This window comes from Trematomus bernacchii, unplaced genomic scaffold (assembly GCF_902827165.1).
Source record: "Trematomus bernacchii unplaced genomic scaffold, fTreBer1.1, whole genome shotgun sequence".
In the NCBI taxonomy this organism is placed as follows: Eukaryota; Metazoa; Chordata; class Actinopteri; order Perciformes; family Nototheniidae; genus Trematomus; species Trematomus bernacchii.
The window spans coordinates 109,108-125,748 of record NW_022987696.1 but is presented as its reverse complement, the minus strand read 5'-3'; the positions used below and the strand labels follow the sequence as shown (position 1 = coordinate 125,748).

General features: G+C 41.5%; 2 protein-coding genes across 6 annotated transcripts in view; one reads left to right on the top strand and one right to left on the bottom strand.

The window, feature by feature from the left end:
* Positions 1 to 16,641, bottom strand: part of LOC117489250 (protein NLRC3-like) — a 91,244-nt gene that overhangs the window by 18,357 nt on the left and 56,246 nt on the right. For all 5 annotated transcript variants that reach the window (XR_004556594.1, XM_034138451.1, XM_034138450.1 and 2 more), the window contains exons 4-5: positions 851 to 929; positions 75 to 303 (exon numbers count right to left, since the gene is read on the bottom strand). Coding sequence is in view for 4 of the 5 variants with exons in the window: in XM_034138451.1 (XP_033994342.1) it covers positions 75 to 303; positions 851 to 929 (308 nt within the window). In the remaining variant the exon portion in view is untranslated. The remainder of the gene's footprint in view (positions 1 to 74; positions 304 to 850; positions 930 to 16,641) is intronic.
* On the top strand, positions 12,745 to 16,245 carry LOC117489252 (piggyBac transposable element-derived protein 4-like). Its single transcript, XM_034138455.1, has 2 exons — positions 12,745 to 13,771; positions 14,269 to 16,245. The coding sequence occupies exon 2, from the start codon at positions 14,948 to 14,950 to the stop codon at positions 16,094 to 16,096; it is 1,149 nt and encodes a 382-aa protein (XP_033994346.1). The 5' UTR covers positions 12,745 to 13,771; positions 14,269 to 14,947; the 3' UTR covers positions 16,097 to 16,245.

Genomic DNA, 16,641 nt, shown 5'->3' with positions numbered 1-16,641 from the left:
ACAGCAGAGTTTGTAAACTTCTCCATGTTCCTCCATCTCCTCTCCATCCTGTTAAATGTGTTAAACCCTCTTACCGCTCTGCAGACGCTCAGCCAGCTCCTCCTGCTTCATGCTCCTCAGGAAGTGCAGAGTGATGTTCTGAAATGCCTCTCTGCTGCTCCTCCTCTGCTCTTCATCCTCAGTGTCCAACACCTCCTCATCCTCACTCTGAATCTCTAAGCATTCTGGGTAATCTGAACTCAGAGCCTTCTGGATCTTCTTCAGCTCGTTCTTCACAAAAGTGACGATGTTCTCCTCCAGGAGCTGGAACAGATTGATGAACATTGATCAGATGAATATTGTTAAAACTAAAGTTATTATGTTAGGGATAATGTGCAGCTAGGAGGACATTATTGAAAAAATAACACCCGACAAAAATCTTGATAATCCTCTTTTTTCTATAATCACCACCCTCTTGGATGACTGCCACACTCACACTTAGGCAGGGCCACACCTCACTACAGAATCCTCTGGGATCTCTGAAACAGATTTAGTCGTCTGCCTTAAATCACGAGTTAATTGAACCTGGTTCTCCAGAAGTTAGTAGAGATAAGACCTTTCAGAGGTGAATCTGAGCCTGGTGGTGAACTTGCATAGACTCAATAGCTTCTGATAGGTCAATCAGGAGGTCTGATTAATAGTCAGAGATTAATACAGGTCCGCCGACGCAACAACTGTTAATTTAAAGAAGACAACATGTGATCATCTGTCCGTCTGAAGGCCTGCTGGTCTAAACAGAGCAGCATGGACACTGTCAGGACCTGAATGGTAGATCATCTGTAGTTCATAGTAAATGTATATTTGTACACACCATAAATATGGAGTCCAGGTCAGTGTGATGCTTCGGGGCAGGCTGATCACTGGGACCCTCTGAGTACTCCTGCAGAACTCTGTGGAGAAAACATCAAGAACATTTAAAGAGTCTAATCTGCACACAGCTGACTGAAGGTGTTCTGAGATGAAGACAGAATAACAGGGTAGCTGTGGCTCAGCAGGTGGAGGGGGGGGGGGGGGGGGGGGGGGGGGGGGGGGGGGGGGGGGGGGGGGGGGGGGGGGGGGGGTTATAAAAACACCAACATGACTGAGGCCTGAAAGCGTCCGACCATCAGAAGCCTCCCAGCAGCTGATGGTGCGAGGAACAGAAAGCCCCATTATTATCTGGAGCCTGATCTGAACCAGTCTGTGGTGCCTTCTCCAAAGAGAGTCAGATAGTAACAGAGTCCAGTTTGAAATTATTACCTTTCATCAGCACTTTGTCCAGCTTTAAAGTAAATAGGACACGCCATAGACCCGTCACTCTTCATGGACTCACAGCTGGGTCCAGGTCCATCTTCAGGTCCATCTTCAGGTCCATCTTCAGGTCCATCTGCAGGTCCAGGTCCAGGTTCAGGTTCAGGTCTCTGCTTCTGCATCCTAATACTGATATCAGAGAAAGATAAAGATGGCGTCTCCTCTCAGGCAACATGAGTCAGCAAAATGACTAAACAAAACAAAAATAATTCAATTTAAAACTAATTTAATTGATTTAAAAATATTTTCAAATTAAAATCTATGTTATTGATTAAGAACATTTGTCAGATTTACACATTTTATTAAAAAAAGTATTCATTTTTAACGTACAAGTATTGTATTTATTTTATAAATGATGTGAATGATTTAAAAAGTAAATAATAAATTGTGTATTATCGTGTTGATTTAGGAAAATTATTTTACTGAATTCAAATATTGAATTAATTTTTTAAACTACTTTTGTTGATTCACTGAATGCGTGCGAAAAAGCATCGTCCGTCGACATGTTATTTACAATATCGGACAAGTACATTTTTCCATTGACGTTTTTCGCCCATATGTATTGACAAATGATTGATAAATTCAGCGTACAAAAGGCAGAACTCATTCGCAAATTGTCCGTGTCCGCCATTGTTGTTTGCGACCGCTTTACGTTTCCTTCTTTGTCATGTGTGATTAGGGTTGGGTACCGGTTCCAACATTTCGACTCCATCGGTGTCGCTTAGAAATGTTAGTTTCGGTTCTGCTTGTCGATTCCTAATAATAGTATGTTCCTGCAATGCCGGAGACTGCAGTTTCAGGGCCGCACTCCTAGGACCCTAGCTGCTTTGCAACATCGCCACCTAGCGAATTAGATGCCAGCGAGTATTGAGTCTCATACACAGCGAGTCTCTTTAGGCATTGTAATGCTTGTTATTAACGATCTAAAAATGCATGAAAAAATATGTTTTTCTTACAGAAATTAAATTAATTTAATAACAAATGTATTTTGTATGTCAGATGTAAAAAGATAGTCTTTTATATTTGTCTTATCAAATTTGACATACAACGTAAATTAATATATATATATATATATATATATATATATATATATATATTTATAATTGTAAATTACATATATTGTATGTAGACATAGATGTATATTTAGTTAAAAGAAAACAAAAAAGTACTTTTACTGTATACTTTGTGAGTAATCCTCTGTCAGAGTCCCCTCCATAGTACATAATGCATGTTTTCTGCTATCTTTGATGAATGATAAAAATACAATTTTACCATTAGTTCTTAATGAAATTGATACTGTTTGACTTTGTATTGGTTAGCCTACTACTAACAATACATTGAAGTACTTTTACTGTGTATTTTTTTAGAAATCCTCTGTCAAAGTCCCCTGCTGAGAACAAAATCAAGCCACTTCTGCTAAGTTTGATGAGGGAATTCTTTTTTGTTGCCATTAGTTCTTTGTGAGATTGATCCTGTTGGATTCAGTACTACTGAAACTACCCCCACAAGTACTATGAAGTATTTACTGTGTACTTTTCCAGTAATCCTCTGTCAATGTCCCCTCCTGAGTACAAGAATGCATGTTTTTCTGCTATTTTTAATAAGCGTTAAAAAACCTTTCTTCCTGAGACTGATATTGTTGGAGTATTTTAAGAGGATATGGTGGACATGATATCAGCAATACTTCCAGTCAGTACTCAGGCAGCAGCAGTTTTACACCTTGGAAAGTCTTTAGAGACTGGCCTGGATAGCTGGTCACAACTATCCTTCAGCAAAGTGACACACTCTGTCACTCTGATTGGCCTCTGATGATGCTGCTGTCTTTTAATATATAATTATTCCTCTGCCGCTAGTTCGTTCCTCGCAGATTCTTCAGCATCACGAGCATGAAATTCGCGGTAGCCAATCAGCGGTGAGGATCTCAGCCTGCTGTCACCAGTGTTGTAGTCAAGTCACCAATTCACGAGTCCAAGTCACTCTCGAGTCACCACTCTTCGAGTCCAAGTCCAAGTCCGAGTCACCTAGGGAGAGTCGTAGTCGAGTCCAAGTCCAAGTCCGAGTCACCCAAGGAGTGTCCGAGTCGAGTCCGAGTCATCATTACCTGTTTTCGAGTCTGAGTCCAAGTCAGAGTCACCTAAGAAGAGTCCAAGTCAAGTCCGAGTCACAAGTCTTCATGTATTAATCTTCATGGATATATGTGTTGAAATGTAGCTGCTCCTCTGCATTGCTTTTATCCTGTCATGTTATACTAATGTGTCTATTGAACTGCTGTGAAGCCAGTTTGGCTACAATTCTTGTAATAGGTGCTATACAAATATAAAGCTTATCACTAATATTAATATTATTATTATTATTATTATCATTATTTGTATTATTGTAAATTACCTTTAATATGTCTAACTATATTTAAAATGAGTTACCTTTTAGAGAAGTGATTATATTTGTATGCCAATATTTTCTTATGATAAAGTTTTAGTCTTGCACTTTTATTTTGATAGTAAAAAGATCGGGACTCTTATTTTGATGGAACTTTTACCGGAAGTCAATGGACAACGGAGCAGTGTAAACACACATGTATAATGACGAATAGATGACGAATAAATTAACATATACTAAATAGTTGCATTCGGTTTTTAGCACCTGGCTGATAAGGGCAAAAGCTCTTACGTTGGTAATGATTGTACAGTATACAAGCAAGGGTGTGCAATAAACAGATACCATCGGGAAGGGCAGTAGGGCCTAACCCGAATGGCCAAATATACTGACATGCAGAACGTATTGTATGTTTGAAAAAGACTAACCATCTATCCAGTTCAAGCTGTCTTTAAGATGTGACATCGCGCTCTGACTTTTTCCCGTAAAATCGTGACAAACTATTATTTATTCTTAAATTTGACCTCTTGCTGCTTGGTTGAAAATGATAGATGAAAAATAACTTTTTAAAAAGAGTCAAACAGCGAGGGACATTATACGGGTGAAAGAAACTCTAATTTCTATAGATGACTCCCCCCACTCAACGCAATAAGTCCCAACCCACTCAGCAAATCATCCAAAACTAAGGACCGCACTAAGACGAACAGATTTTCTTTAAGACTGTGACTCTTAAAGGCACTCTGGGATTTTAGTAAGACACATGCAACATCTGAAACATCTGCAACACATGCAACATCTGCAACACATGCAACATCTGCAACACAGGCAACACAGGCAACACATGCAACATCCGAAACACATGCATCACCTGAAACACATGCAACATCTGAAACAGTTTTTCAAGCCTTATTGAAGAAACGAGGTATTGCACATTATGCAACAGCCAGTGACATGAAGGCGTGTGTGGTAGAGAGATTTAACCGTACGCTGAAAACTAAAATGAGGAGGTATTTTACAGCTAAAAAACACTCATAGATACATAGACGTCTTGCTTGAACTAATTGAAAGTTACAATAATAGTTATCACCGAAGTATTAAAATGACACCACTGCAGGTGACAAAGGAAAATGCGGCTCAAGTGTTTCGTAACCTGTATACCCCATCTAGCCATTGTAAAAAAGCTGCTACGAAAATGAACTGCAACATCTGAAACACATGCAGCATCTGCAACACATGCAACATCTGCAACACATGCAACATCTGAAACATCTGCAACATCTGAAACATCTGCAACACATGCAACATCTGAAACACATGCAACACACACACACACAACACACGCAACATCTGAAACACATGCAACATCTGAAACACCTGAAACACATGCAACATCTGAAACACATGCAACATCTGAAACATCTTCTCTTACTTTTGGATACAGTTTTATGTTTGTCAACTTTACAACTGATAGAAAGTGAAGTACTTTTTCTGAACAGATTTTCTTTAAGACTGTGACTCTTAAGGGCATTTTAGTAAGACAATCCAGTTTTCTGGAAATAACTTAAATGATTTCTGTTTTTCTCCTACAAAGATACTTATAGTTACACTTTAATGGATGCAAAACGTTATAACTTGGTAAAATATTCCCTAATTTGTAATGAATTTAGTTTCTTAAAGAATCAAACTCTAAATGGAGAGTTTGTGATTTAACACTGTTTCGATGAAACAATGCAGTTTTGATAACTTGACTTGACTAACAGTACTTTTTAAATATATGTTTTTAGATGCTTTACTACTGTGACTCTTAAGGGCATTTTAGTAAGACAATCTAGTTTTCTGGAAATAACTTAAATATTTTTTGTTTTTTCTCCTACAAAGATACTTTTAGTTACACTTTAATGGATGCAAAACTTTATAACTTGGTAAAATATTCCCTAATTTGTAATGAATTGAGTTTCTTAAAGAATCAGACTCTAAATGGAGAGTTTGTGATTTAACACTTTTTTACTGACACTAGGCAGATTTAGGCCTAGGCTCCACGGGGACGAAAACGGGTTGAATCCGCATATTTCTCATGCGTATAGCCTTTTAAGCTCGACGACGCCGTAACGGAAACGTAGAAACAGACTCCGCAAACGACAACGGGTCCAAAGGTGGATAGATCTGGGAACGGAGCGCTCTGGGGGGTCCAACGGGGCCGTGGGGTCGCCTATACGGTCATCCGTTTCATAGCCCCGCCTCTCCCCGCCTCTCCCCACCTCTCCCCACCTCTTCCCACCTCTCCGCGTACCCCGCATCATTGCTGATGTGTTTCGTTAACAACAACAATGGCGGATCGCAGGGTTGCTATCGTGCTCCAGTCGCTACTGACCATGCTACAGTTCTTTGTGCAACATCTACAGGAGCTCCTCCTTGAATTCAGATTATTTATCTTTATCTCGATATGGACATAAACGCGAGTGAAGTCTAATCTGACAGGACGGAGACACGCAGCTCCTCCCGCTGTGATGCAGCGGGAGCAAAACACACACTTCAAGTCAGATCATCACCCTTAGCTATTTTAATTACCTCTCAAACTACCTAAACTAGTTATAAATATGTTTATTTTTACTGTCGGGTCACTCATTACAGGATCAGCTGCTGCACGAGACAGACACTGACGCTGTCAGAAGAGAGGAAAAAAATAGATAGGCTCCGTGTATTTTATGATTATATATCATTATATAGAGTCGTTATTCATTTGTTTTAAAGCTCAATAAATAACAATGAAGACCTTTGACCGGCACTTTTATAATTTTGTCCGGAAGATTTAAACTTTAACACACGCTGACCGGCGAAAAACTCTGCCCGGTTCCGTCGGCCCCCACCGCGGAGAATAAACAGAAGTGCAGCCATGACAACCATTCTTCTTCGCTGCTTTTGTGGAGGAAGTTGCTGCTTTTGTGGAGGAAGTTACAGCGCCACGTACAGGCTCGGCATATGTACTGCAGCTTTTCCAGCGGTTGGATGTAAATGGAGCCGTCTCGTGGAGCTTGACACAATCCGGTGTATATTGCGTGTGGGCAGAAGGTTTTTTGCGGTTGCGTTTGCGTTACTCCGATGCGTTTTGCCGTATGTGTTCCCGTGGAGCCGGGGCCTTAGCTTTTTAGGTCAGAGGGTGAATACAGGTATACTTGGTCATAGTATTTGGGGTGAGGGGAGGTGTTATCACGTGCAGGTGTGATATTCCCCCCCTGTAGTCGATCCTTTGTTGTCTAATCTAACTAGCCTTTTGATGTAACACATTTATTTTCTTAAAGACTGTGACTCTAAGGCGCCGTTTACACGAGGAGAAAACTGCTTGTATCTGCATAGTTTCGCGTGCGTATAGCCCTATTATTTACACGAGGCCGATAGAAACTGACCCCACAAACAATAACGGGTCCCAAGGTGGATAGATTTGCAAACGAAACGCTCTGGGGGGTCAACCGAGTCCGTGTAATCACCTCGATACGAATATTTCCTGGAAAAATAGGATAGCCCCGCCTCTCCTGCTCACTGCTGTACTAGCAACTATCAAAAATAGCTGTGTTAATTAAACGCACAAGGGGTTCTTGAATGAAATAATATTATAAAAGGCAAACCAGAATAGTTAACGCCCAATATACTCCTTAAACAAAATAAACAGAGTCAGATTTCATGCATTGATCCATTATATTGACAAAGGTGCATCTCACCCGGTGTTTGTAGAGAATATCTCTCTTTCTGAGGATCTTCTCCAGCACAGAATCCCCCAGATGAAGGGAAATATTATAATGGAGTTTTTGCACTTCGGCCAAAGTATTCATGTGTATGCTGTTTTTGACACAAAGATGCATTACATCTACAAACAGAGCATACAATGCGAGCACATGATACACTTTTGGTGTTTGTTTCATTTCTTCGGTAATGTTACAGAATGTTTCGGAAAATGAAGATTCCAGTACCACTTTAAATGTTTAGTTTACAATCGTTTCCCAATGACCCGGAATAGTACTGCCAGAATGAACGATATCCAAAATGTCTTCTAGTTTACAAACTTCAGCCGTTCTGTTTACACGGGGATCACTATTCATTCTGTTTTCAATCGTCATCAACAACACACTTATTAAACAGGTATTGACTGCATTCTGATAGATATATACAGATTGTTTTCCATAGTAGTTACCCATTTTTATTTTACTTTAAAGAAAAGTCAAAGTATCGGGAAAAAAAAATCCCTGGCTTCAATCAACCGCTGGTTATTAGTCTTCTTCCTCTCCATCCAGCTCGGCATGGATCTTTTCAAGTCTCTCCTTGAGGCGTCTGCAGTTTTTGAGATTGTGCAGAAAAGCCTCCGAAGCGCCTTGGATCCTCCATTCAGCCGTGTAAATGTTTTTATCATTAAGACTCTGGTCAATCGCAGTAATGAAGTCGGCGAGCCAAAGTCTTTTCATTAACGCGTTGTAATTGTTTCTGAAGAAATATTCTGGAATGTCATTCAGACAATCGTGTTGCCTCTGGCCGGGGTGATTGACTCGGCATCCATTGCAGATTTCAAGGTTCAAGGTTCAAGGTTCTTTATTGTCAATCTGACATAGCTACAGAGTAATTATGCAGTTGAAAATCTTATGTCACAGGCTTCTCCAACAATGCAACATAATAACATAACATAATAACAATAAGAGCAAGAGCAATACAAAAATAATAATAGTTATAAAAATGAAATAAAGTTATGATGTGGAATAGTGCAGTATGAGTCTATATACAAGTTATTGGAATGATATATATATATTAGGTATTAGATACATACTACTGAGTAGCAGTTGAATGTTTGAAGTTGTTTCGACAGTTCAATTTTTTAACAGTCTCACTGCCCGCGGGAAGAAACTGTCTCCGAATCTTCTTGTCCTTGCCAGGATGCTGCGGTAACGTCTGCCAGACGGCAACAGAAAGAACAGTTTGTGGCTGGGGTGATGGGGGTCTTTGATAATCCGTAGTGATTTCTTCCTGAGCCGCTGGGAGTAAAGGTCCTCCATGGATGGCAGCTCCGTCCTGGTGATGTGCTGTGCAGTTTTCACCACCCTCTGTAAAGCCTTACGATCGAGGTCGGTGCAGCTGCCGTACCAGGCCGTCATGCTGCCAGTGAGGATACTCTCTATCGTGCACCTGTAGAAGTTGCAGAGTATCCTGGAATCCATTTTGAACCTCCTCAACCTGCGGAGGAAGAAGAGCCGCTGTCGAGCTTTCTTAGTGATGGTGGTGGTGTGAAGAGACCATGTCAGGTCCTCAGTGATGTGGACCCCAAGGAACCTGAAGCTTTTGACTCTCTCCACCGTAGTCCCATTGATGGCGATGGGGGCGTGTCCCTCTCCCTGCTGCTTCCTGTAGTCCACAATCAGCTCCTTTGTTTTGCTGATGTTGAGATGGAGGTTGTTCTCCTGGCACCAAGATGTCAGGTTTTCGACCTCCTCTCTGTATGCCGTCTCGTCATCGTCTGTGATCTGGCCGATGACGGTCGTGTCATCAGCAAACTTCACGATGGTGTTGGAGCTGTGTGTGGCCACGCAGTCGTGGGTGAACAGGGAGTAGAGGAGAGGGCTGAGCACGCAGCCTTGAGGGGCACCGGTGTTGAGAATCAGGGTGGAGGATGTGATATTTCCCACCCGCACTGCCTGGGGTCTGCCCGTCAGGAAGTTCAGGATCCAGTCGCAGAGGGCGCTGTTGAGTCCGAGGTCTCTGAGCTTGATGGCCAGCTTGGAGGGCACAATGGTGTTGAATGCTGAACTGTAGTCAATGAACAGCATTCTCACATATGTGTTCCTCTTCTTCGGGTCCAGGTGTGAGAGGGCAGTGTGGAGGGTGAGGGCTATGGCGTCGTCTGTCGACCTGTTTGCTCTGTAGGCAAACTGCAGGGGGTCCAGCGATTCAGGGAGGGAGGAGGTGATGAATAATTTGACTAACCGCTCAAAGCACTTCATTATGATGGAGGTGAGTGCTACTGGGCGGTAGTCGTTGGGGCAGGTGATGATTGTCTTTTTGGGGACAGGAATGATGGTGGAGTGTTTAAGACATGTGGGGACTACAGACTGCAGCAGGGACCTGTTGAAGATGTCTGTGAACACCTCTGCCAGCTGAACTGCACACACCCTGAGAACACGGCCAGGGATGCCATCAGGTCCAGGAGCCTTGTGTGGGTTAACCCTTTTAAAGGATTTACACACATCTGCCCTATTTAAAACAAAAGGGCAGTGTAGCTCCTGGTCCCTCTGTACCTCCACAGCCTGGCTGCTCTCAAAGCGTGCAAAAAAACTGTTTAGCTCATCTGGGAGAGATGCGCACGCAGACACTCCCGCAGCACCCCCCGCTGCTCCTTTGTAGTCAGTCATTGTCCTTAGTCCCGCCCACATATTCCTAGTGTTACAGCCTTTGAAGTCAGATTCCACCTTCTCTTTGTACTGTCTCTTTGCATTTTTTATTGCTCTCCGGAGATCATACCTAGACTTCCTGTACTCCTCCAAATCTCCCGCTGTGTGCGCGAGAGTGCGCGCTTTCAGTTTGCCGCGCACCTCACCGTTTACCCAGGGCTTTTGATTTGGGAATGTCCGTACAGAAACCTTCGGTACCACGTCATCGATGCATTTCTTCTCTGTACCGATGCAGCACCCTCTCCAGAATATCAACCAACTCCGATTTCACTATGTTCAAAAACAGAGACGTCTTGGCCCAAGGAGTAACATCAGCAGCAGTAGTACTGCAAGATTTGGGTGTCCACAATGGTGGTGACGATAGTAGTCCAGGAGTTTGTTCCTGGCTGCAACTCGCGGGGGGAGACTTGGTTTTTCTCAGATCCCTGGCTAGTTTTCAACGGTCGTCTTAGTGGGGTCCTTCGTTTTAGATGATTTGCTGAGTGGGGGGTGGACTTATTGCATTGAGTGGGGGGAGTCATCTGTAGAATTGAGAGTTTTTAGAAAAGTTCTTTAACCTGTTCCACTCTGAGCCTGTTTTTCAGGTCTCAGGCTCGAAAATGACATTCCCAGAACAAATGACCATATCTTCCCTTCTAAAAGGGTTAAATTAATAATCTTTTCTCAAAGTAATGATAAACCTGTGAGTTGGATGTAGAAGTGTCAGAATCAATATAAATGTTTTTTATTTTAAAGAAAATTCAGATTTTACATAGTAAAAAACTGTAAATTATAGTGTCCGTCCAAAAATTATTTTTTACAGATAGTGAAAACTACCCTTGGATGATGGGTTAGTAGACTAAAAGCTTTAGGAATCCAAAGTACAACATATAATAAGTACCCTGTATCAAGATTGATGCAAAACAAGTGAAATTTGACCTTTTTAGAGAGATTTAGCCAAAAACTGGGCCATCTGTGGTCATTTGGGTGGATTTGACCTATCTCTGGCCCCCCTTGCTCGATCTGGTTGGTTGACATACCCTTGTGACCGTTAGAGCCAATAGAATCGAAGGAGGAGGCTCCCACCCAGACAGCTTGTAAAGAAAAAATGTTGCCGCTTCGCGTGTGGAAAGCGAAACTAAACTGGAGGAATGTCTCCTTCTGGAGTTTGGAAACTAAAACGCAGTTGTATTGCTTATGGATTATCAGAAATAATTTCAAAGAAGGCACAGACACATAGGATGAACCTATGGATTAACTGCAGCATCGTTTTTTTATCGTTTTAATGCCATTGAAGACCACTTTTGACCAAGGTGAGCCATATTTACATGTTTAGCTTCTTTGCTCCACATGTGATGATGTACGCTTTCGTTGATAGCGTCGCGAATGTTTATCACTGAGTGTTGAGGTGGGCACCGTTAGATTCAGTGTCTCCAGGACACCAAAAAATAGTGTTTGGTTGTGCATCTAGGATAAGTAATAAGGGAGTTATGAGTGAGTTTAAGTGCCTTAGTAGGTCCCGTTTTTTCGATCGAGGCTAATTCAGAGGCTGAGTGCTAGCATTGTGGGTTTTTTTTGAAAAAAAAAATTAAAAAGATCAGTTAGCTGAGTTTCTTCCCGTTACATGGATATAACACATTCATAGTTTTATTCAATATTAAGATTCCTTAGACGTTGTTTCCTGCAAATGACGCGTTTATCCGCCCGGTACCGGGGGGAAGGCGTGAAACAGGTTAAGCTTTGTAGCTTTTTCATCTATCATTTCCAACCAAGCAGCAAGAGGTCAAATTTAACAATAAGTAATAGTTTGTCACGATTTTACGGAAAAAGTCAAAGTATAGTTTGTCAGAAAAAATATATATATGGAAAAGTCATTGTGTACAATAGTATGTTGAAAAACTAAAACAAAAAAGAAACTCAATTCATTACAAATTAATGAATATTTGACCAAGTTATAAAGTTTTGCATCCACTAAAGTGTAACTATAAGTATCTTTGTAGGAGAAAAAACAAAAATAATTTAAGTTATTTCCATAAAACTGGATTGTCTTACTAAAATCCCAGAGTGCCTTTAAGAGTCACAGTCTTAAAGAAAATCTGTTCAGAAAAAGTACTTAACTTTCTACCAGTTGTAAAGTAGTCATACATAAAACTGTATCCAAAAAGTAAGTGAAAGACAACGGGAGAGAAAATAAAAGTGTTAAAATCACCAACTTCCCTTTTAGAGTCACAGTCTTTAAGAAAATACATTTCTTACAAAATAATTGACATTCTACCAGTTGTCAAATGTTCCTACATAAAAGTGCATCAAAAAAAGTATCTTGGTAGCTGAAAATAACTAAAATATCAGAGAAAACCTACATTGTTTAACTGAACAAGTGTTTTTAAAAAAACGGGGTATTAAAGAAACCCCCATTCCTTACAAAGAACTTCATATTATACCCTTTTGTTAAGTGTTGCATACATCAAAGTGTATCTAAAAGTATCTTGGTAACACAAGAAAAGAGAAAAAAGTCAAAATCGGCCTTGTGTCAGTAAATAAGTGTTAAAATCACAAACTCGCCTTTTAGAGAAACAGTCTTTAACCTGTTAAGCTCCGCCCCCCCCGGTACCGGGCGGAAAAACGCGTCACTGCAGGAGACAGCGTCTGGGGGCTTCTTAATATTTAAAAACCTATGAATGTCTTATACTCAATAAACGGGAAAAAACTCAGCTACCTGACGATACAAGCCATTTTTACCGAAACAAAACACAAGTCTCACAAGAAGCGTTAGCATTAGCCCTTAGCCAAAACGGGCAAATGCTACTTCCGGTGCTAACTAGCAAAAACGATCTTTATACCTTCATATTATCTGCACAAACTACACATAATCTGAAAGCTGATACTCCACTGATTATTTTGATATAAGTATCATCACTGGAGGACACAAACTCACTGAGCTAGCAGCCAGAACAGAGCAAGAAAAGAACAACAGTTTTCAAAACCGTAACAATAATTTTGTCTTACCGTTGCTGTTTTGTGATCAAAAGTCGTGTTCAAGGGAATAAAAACGCTGCTCAAGGTTAATCCAAAGTCTCTTAGTCCTTTTAGAATTGGTCCTGATAATCTATCATTACATTCATGGCAGCAGAGTAGGTATAAAGTTTTGCAGTCCGGCACTGATGCTGTCTCCCACGAGGTATACGCACAGCTCCCCCTCCTCCACGTAGTTGTTTAGCCGGTTTTACTAACTGCAGCTCGATTCTATTGGCTCTAAAGTTTCAAAAAAGGTGTCAATCACCCAAATCGACCAATGGGTTCCAGAGTTACGATCCTGCGTAACATAAATTATGCCAGCTCCAGCCACATTACGCAGACGACGCAGCAGCAGCAGCACCGCCAGCAGCACCGGAGGAGCAAACGAACGAAGCGACGAACACAGTGAACAGAGAACACAGAGACAACAGAGAAAACCGAGACGACAGCATAACATAATATTATTATTATATATAAGGACAAGGACAAGGATTTATTTGCTTTTAGGACTTATTTGAGCAAATAATGCCACCCAGAAAGAGGCTGTACAAGCTTGAAGATGCCGTGGAAATGGTGTTCGCTGACTCTCCGTCAGAAGATGAGGATTTACTTCAGCCACAATCAGACCCGGATTATGAACTTCGGGAAAGGTATGTACTCTCTCTGTTTGTGTCTATTAGTTTTGTATTTGGTGTAATCTATAGTAATTCCACACTCGCAAAAGAAAAAATGGACGCCGCTTTGTTGTTCTCGCATAATCGTTCTGAGAGTCGAAAAACAATGGGAAGATGCGTGTTGGTGAACACGTATCAATAGATTAATTATAAATAAATAAATTATTAATTAAAACAGTATATAAATAAAGCTGTATTGTATATCAACGCAGTCTATAGGCCTACTGTACGCGAAATGGATGCCGTTTTGTTGTAAACAATGGGAACACGTGTTGGTGAACACGTATCAATAGATTAATTGTATTTCGTCACTATAACACGGCAGTATATAAATAAAGCTGTATTGTATATCATATATATATATACTGTTATTTCACACACGCTAAATGGAGGAATTATTTCTGATTTGAGTTACATTTTTGAAAGAATAAGCCAGTGAAGTAATCGATTTGTTTTTCCCACATTTTTCACAGTGAGTATGACGAGTATGAAATGGCTTCTGGATCACAGCCATCAACATCTGCCTCATCCGAGCTACGACGTGCATCAGATCAGCATACAGTTGCCCCAGAGCCATCAACATCCAAGCTACGTCGCCGGATGTCTGCACCTGTACTAACTCGGCCTCCCTCTGCATCTTCTGATTCGGAACCATCATTTGAGCTGCCCAGCAAAAGAAAAGCATCGAAAAAAGCTGTAAATCCCAGAAAGCGTGGCCAAGGTCGAGGTGGGTCTTCCTCTTCCAGAACGACAGAGGAAGAACTCGGGTGGCACAACAAAGAAGAGAATGACCAAACACCAGAGCCACTGAGGTTCATGCCTGCCAGGGTCCCAGGGCCAGCGTTGGACACCACTGCACAATGGTCTCCCCTTCAGCTTTTCAAACTATTTTTTAGCCATGCCGTGGTTCATACAATCATTGCCAACACAAACACAAAGGCCCTGTATCAATTGCAGGCTGGAAAGAAGTACCCTTGGAAAGTGCTGACTTTCAAGGATTTTTATATTTTCCTGTCCATTGTCATTTTCACAGGCCTAGTTAGCGTTCACAACCAATCGGACTACTGGAGGACAACATTTCCATATAGTTTCAAATTCCCAGGTGATACGATGTCCCGGCAACGCTTCCACGCCATCCTGTAGTCATTGCACATGAGCGACCCGAAAGAAGACGAAGAAAATGATCGCAAAAGGAACACCGCAGAGTACGATAGACTTTTCAAGATAAAGCCCCTGTACACTGAAATCACTGCTGCCTGCAAAGCACATTTCCAGCCCCATCAAAACATTTCAATAGATGAAAGGATGGTCGCCTCCAAAGCCCGCATAAGCTTGAAGCAATACATGAAGAATAAGCCAACAAAGTGGGGTTACAAGCTGTTTGTGCTGGCGGATTCCTCCACGGCATACACATGGAACTTCTTTGTGTACACAGGGAAGAGTGAGTTCCTCTCAGGCCAGGGACTCAGCTACAGCTCCGTGGTCGACCTCCTGCCTTTCCCTCTGCTCGGTGGGGGCTACACACTCTTTGTGGACAACTTTTACACAAGCCCTGCCCTCTTTGGGGATTTGTTCGCAAAAAACATTGGCTGTTGTGGGACCATTCGAAAAAATCGAGTTGGTTTTCCACAGACTGAGTTGAACGACCTTCCGAAAAAGGCTGAAAGGGGAGATATGCGTTGGATAAGGAGAAGCAAGCTCCTGTTCATAAAGTGGATGGACAGCCGTGAAGTGACCATGTGCTCCACAGTGCATGCAGCCTTCAGTGGACAGACTGTCAGGAGGAATGTGAAACGGGCTGGTGTGTGGCAGACTAAGATTGTTACCGTTCCTGACGCTGTGGTGGACTACAACAGAAGCATGGGCGGCGTGGATGTGTCCGATGCTTTGATTGGGTACTACAGCGTTCTCCGCAAAACCATGAAATGGTACAAGACTTTTTTTTACCATTTTCTGGACATTGCCGTGGTCAACAGCTTCATTCTCCACAAGGAGCTGCACAAGATGAGGGTTGACCCCGGCATGACGAACCCACACACCCAGAAGTCCTTCAGGGAGCAGCTTTCTGCAGAATTGAGGGGTGATGTCCCTGCAGCACCACCACCACTCCCCCCATCATCACAAGTATGCATGCCTGCGTATTATGGGGAAGATGCCACCAAGCACAGGAGGTACTGCAGGAGGTGCTCTGAGGCTGGCAACAAAACGGTAAAGACACCTATATACTGCACTAAGTGCCTGATCCCTCTGTGCCTCACTTCAAAGAAGAACTGCTTCAAGGCGTGGCACACCTCTGACTGAACACTTTTTCTTTTTGTGTACATTTTTGCTTTTTTTTTTTTTTGCGAGTGTTTACAAAAAAAATGCTTGTGGTTTTATTTAGGTTTTAGTGTAGTTTTATTTTATAGTGTGTTGTGTAAATAAATCTGCTCCTGTTGGAGACAAATTTATCCTATGTTTCCTAATTTTTATTGTGTAAGTAAACCTTCCTAGAAGTGTTAAAAAAAAATTTATAAAAAACTTGTATTTTGATGGAATGAATACCTATAGTGATAATAAAATGATTTTTACGGTATGGTACCTGAAAAAGGTCAAATGGCACTGATGGTATCAAAACGTGCCCAAATGTGCCCAAAGGTTAGTCCGCCTGGACTTTTTTTTACTAATCCTCTCTAAAAAGGTCAAATTTCACTTGTTTTGCCTCAATCTTGATACAGGGTACTTATTATATGTTATACTTTGGATTCCTAAAGCTTTTAGTCTACTAACCCATCATCCAAGGGTGGTTTTCACTATAAGTAATGGGTTTTCTTTAGGCGGAGGTAAGAATTTACCTTTTTTTACTA

Coding starts and splice junctions, on each gene's coding strand:
- LOC117489252 (XM_034138455.1), top strand. CDS start 14,948: ATGAGCGACCCGAAAGAAGACGAAGAAAATGATCGCAAAAGGAACACC.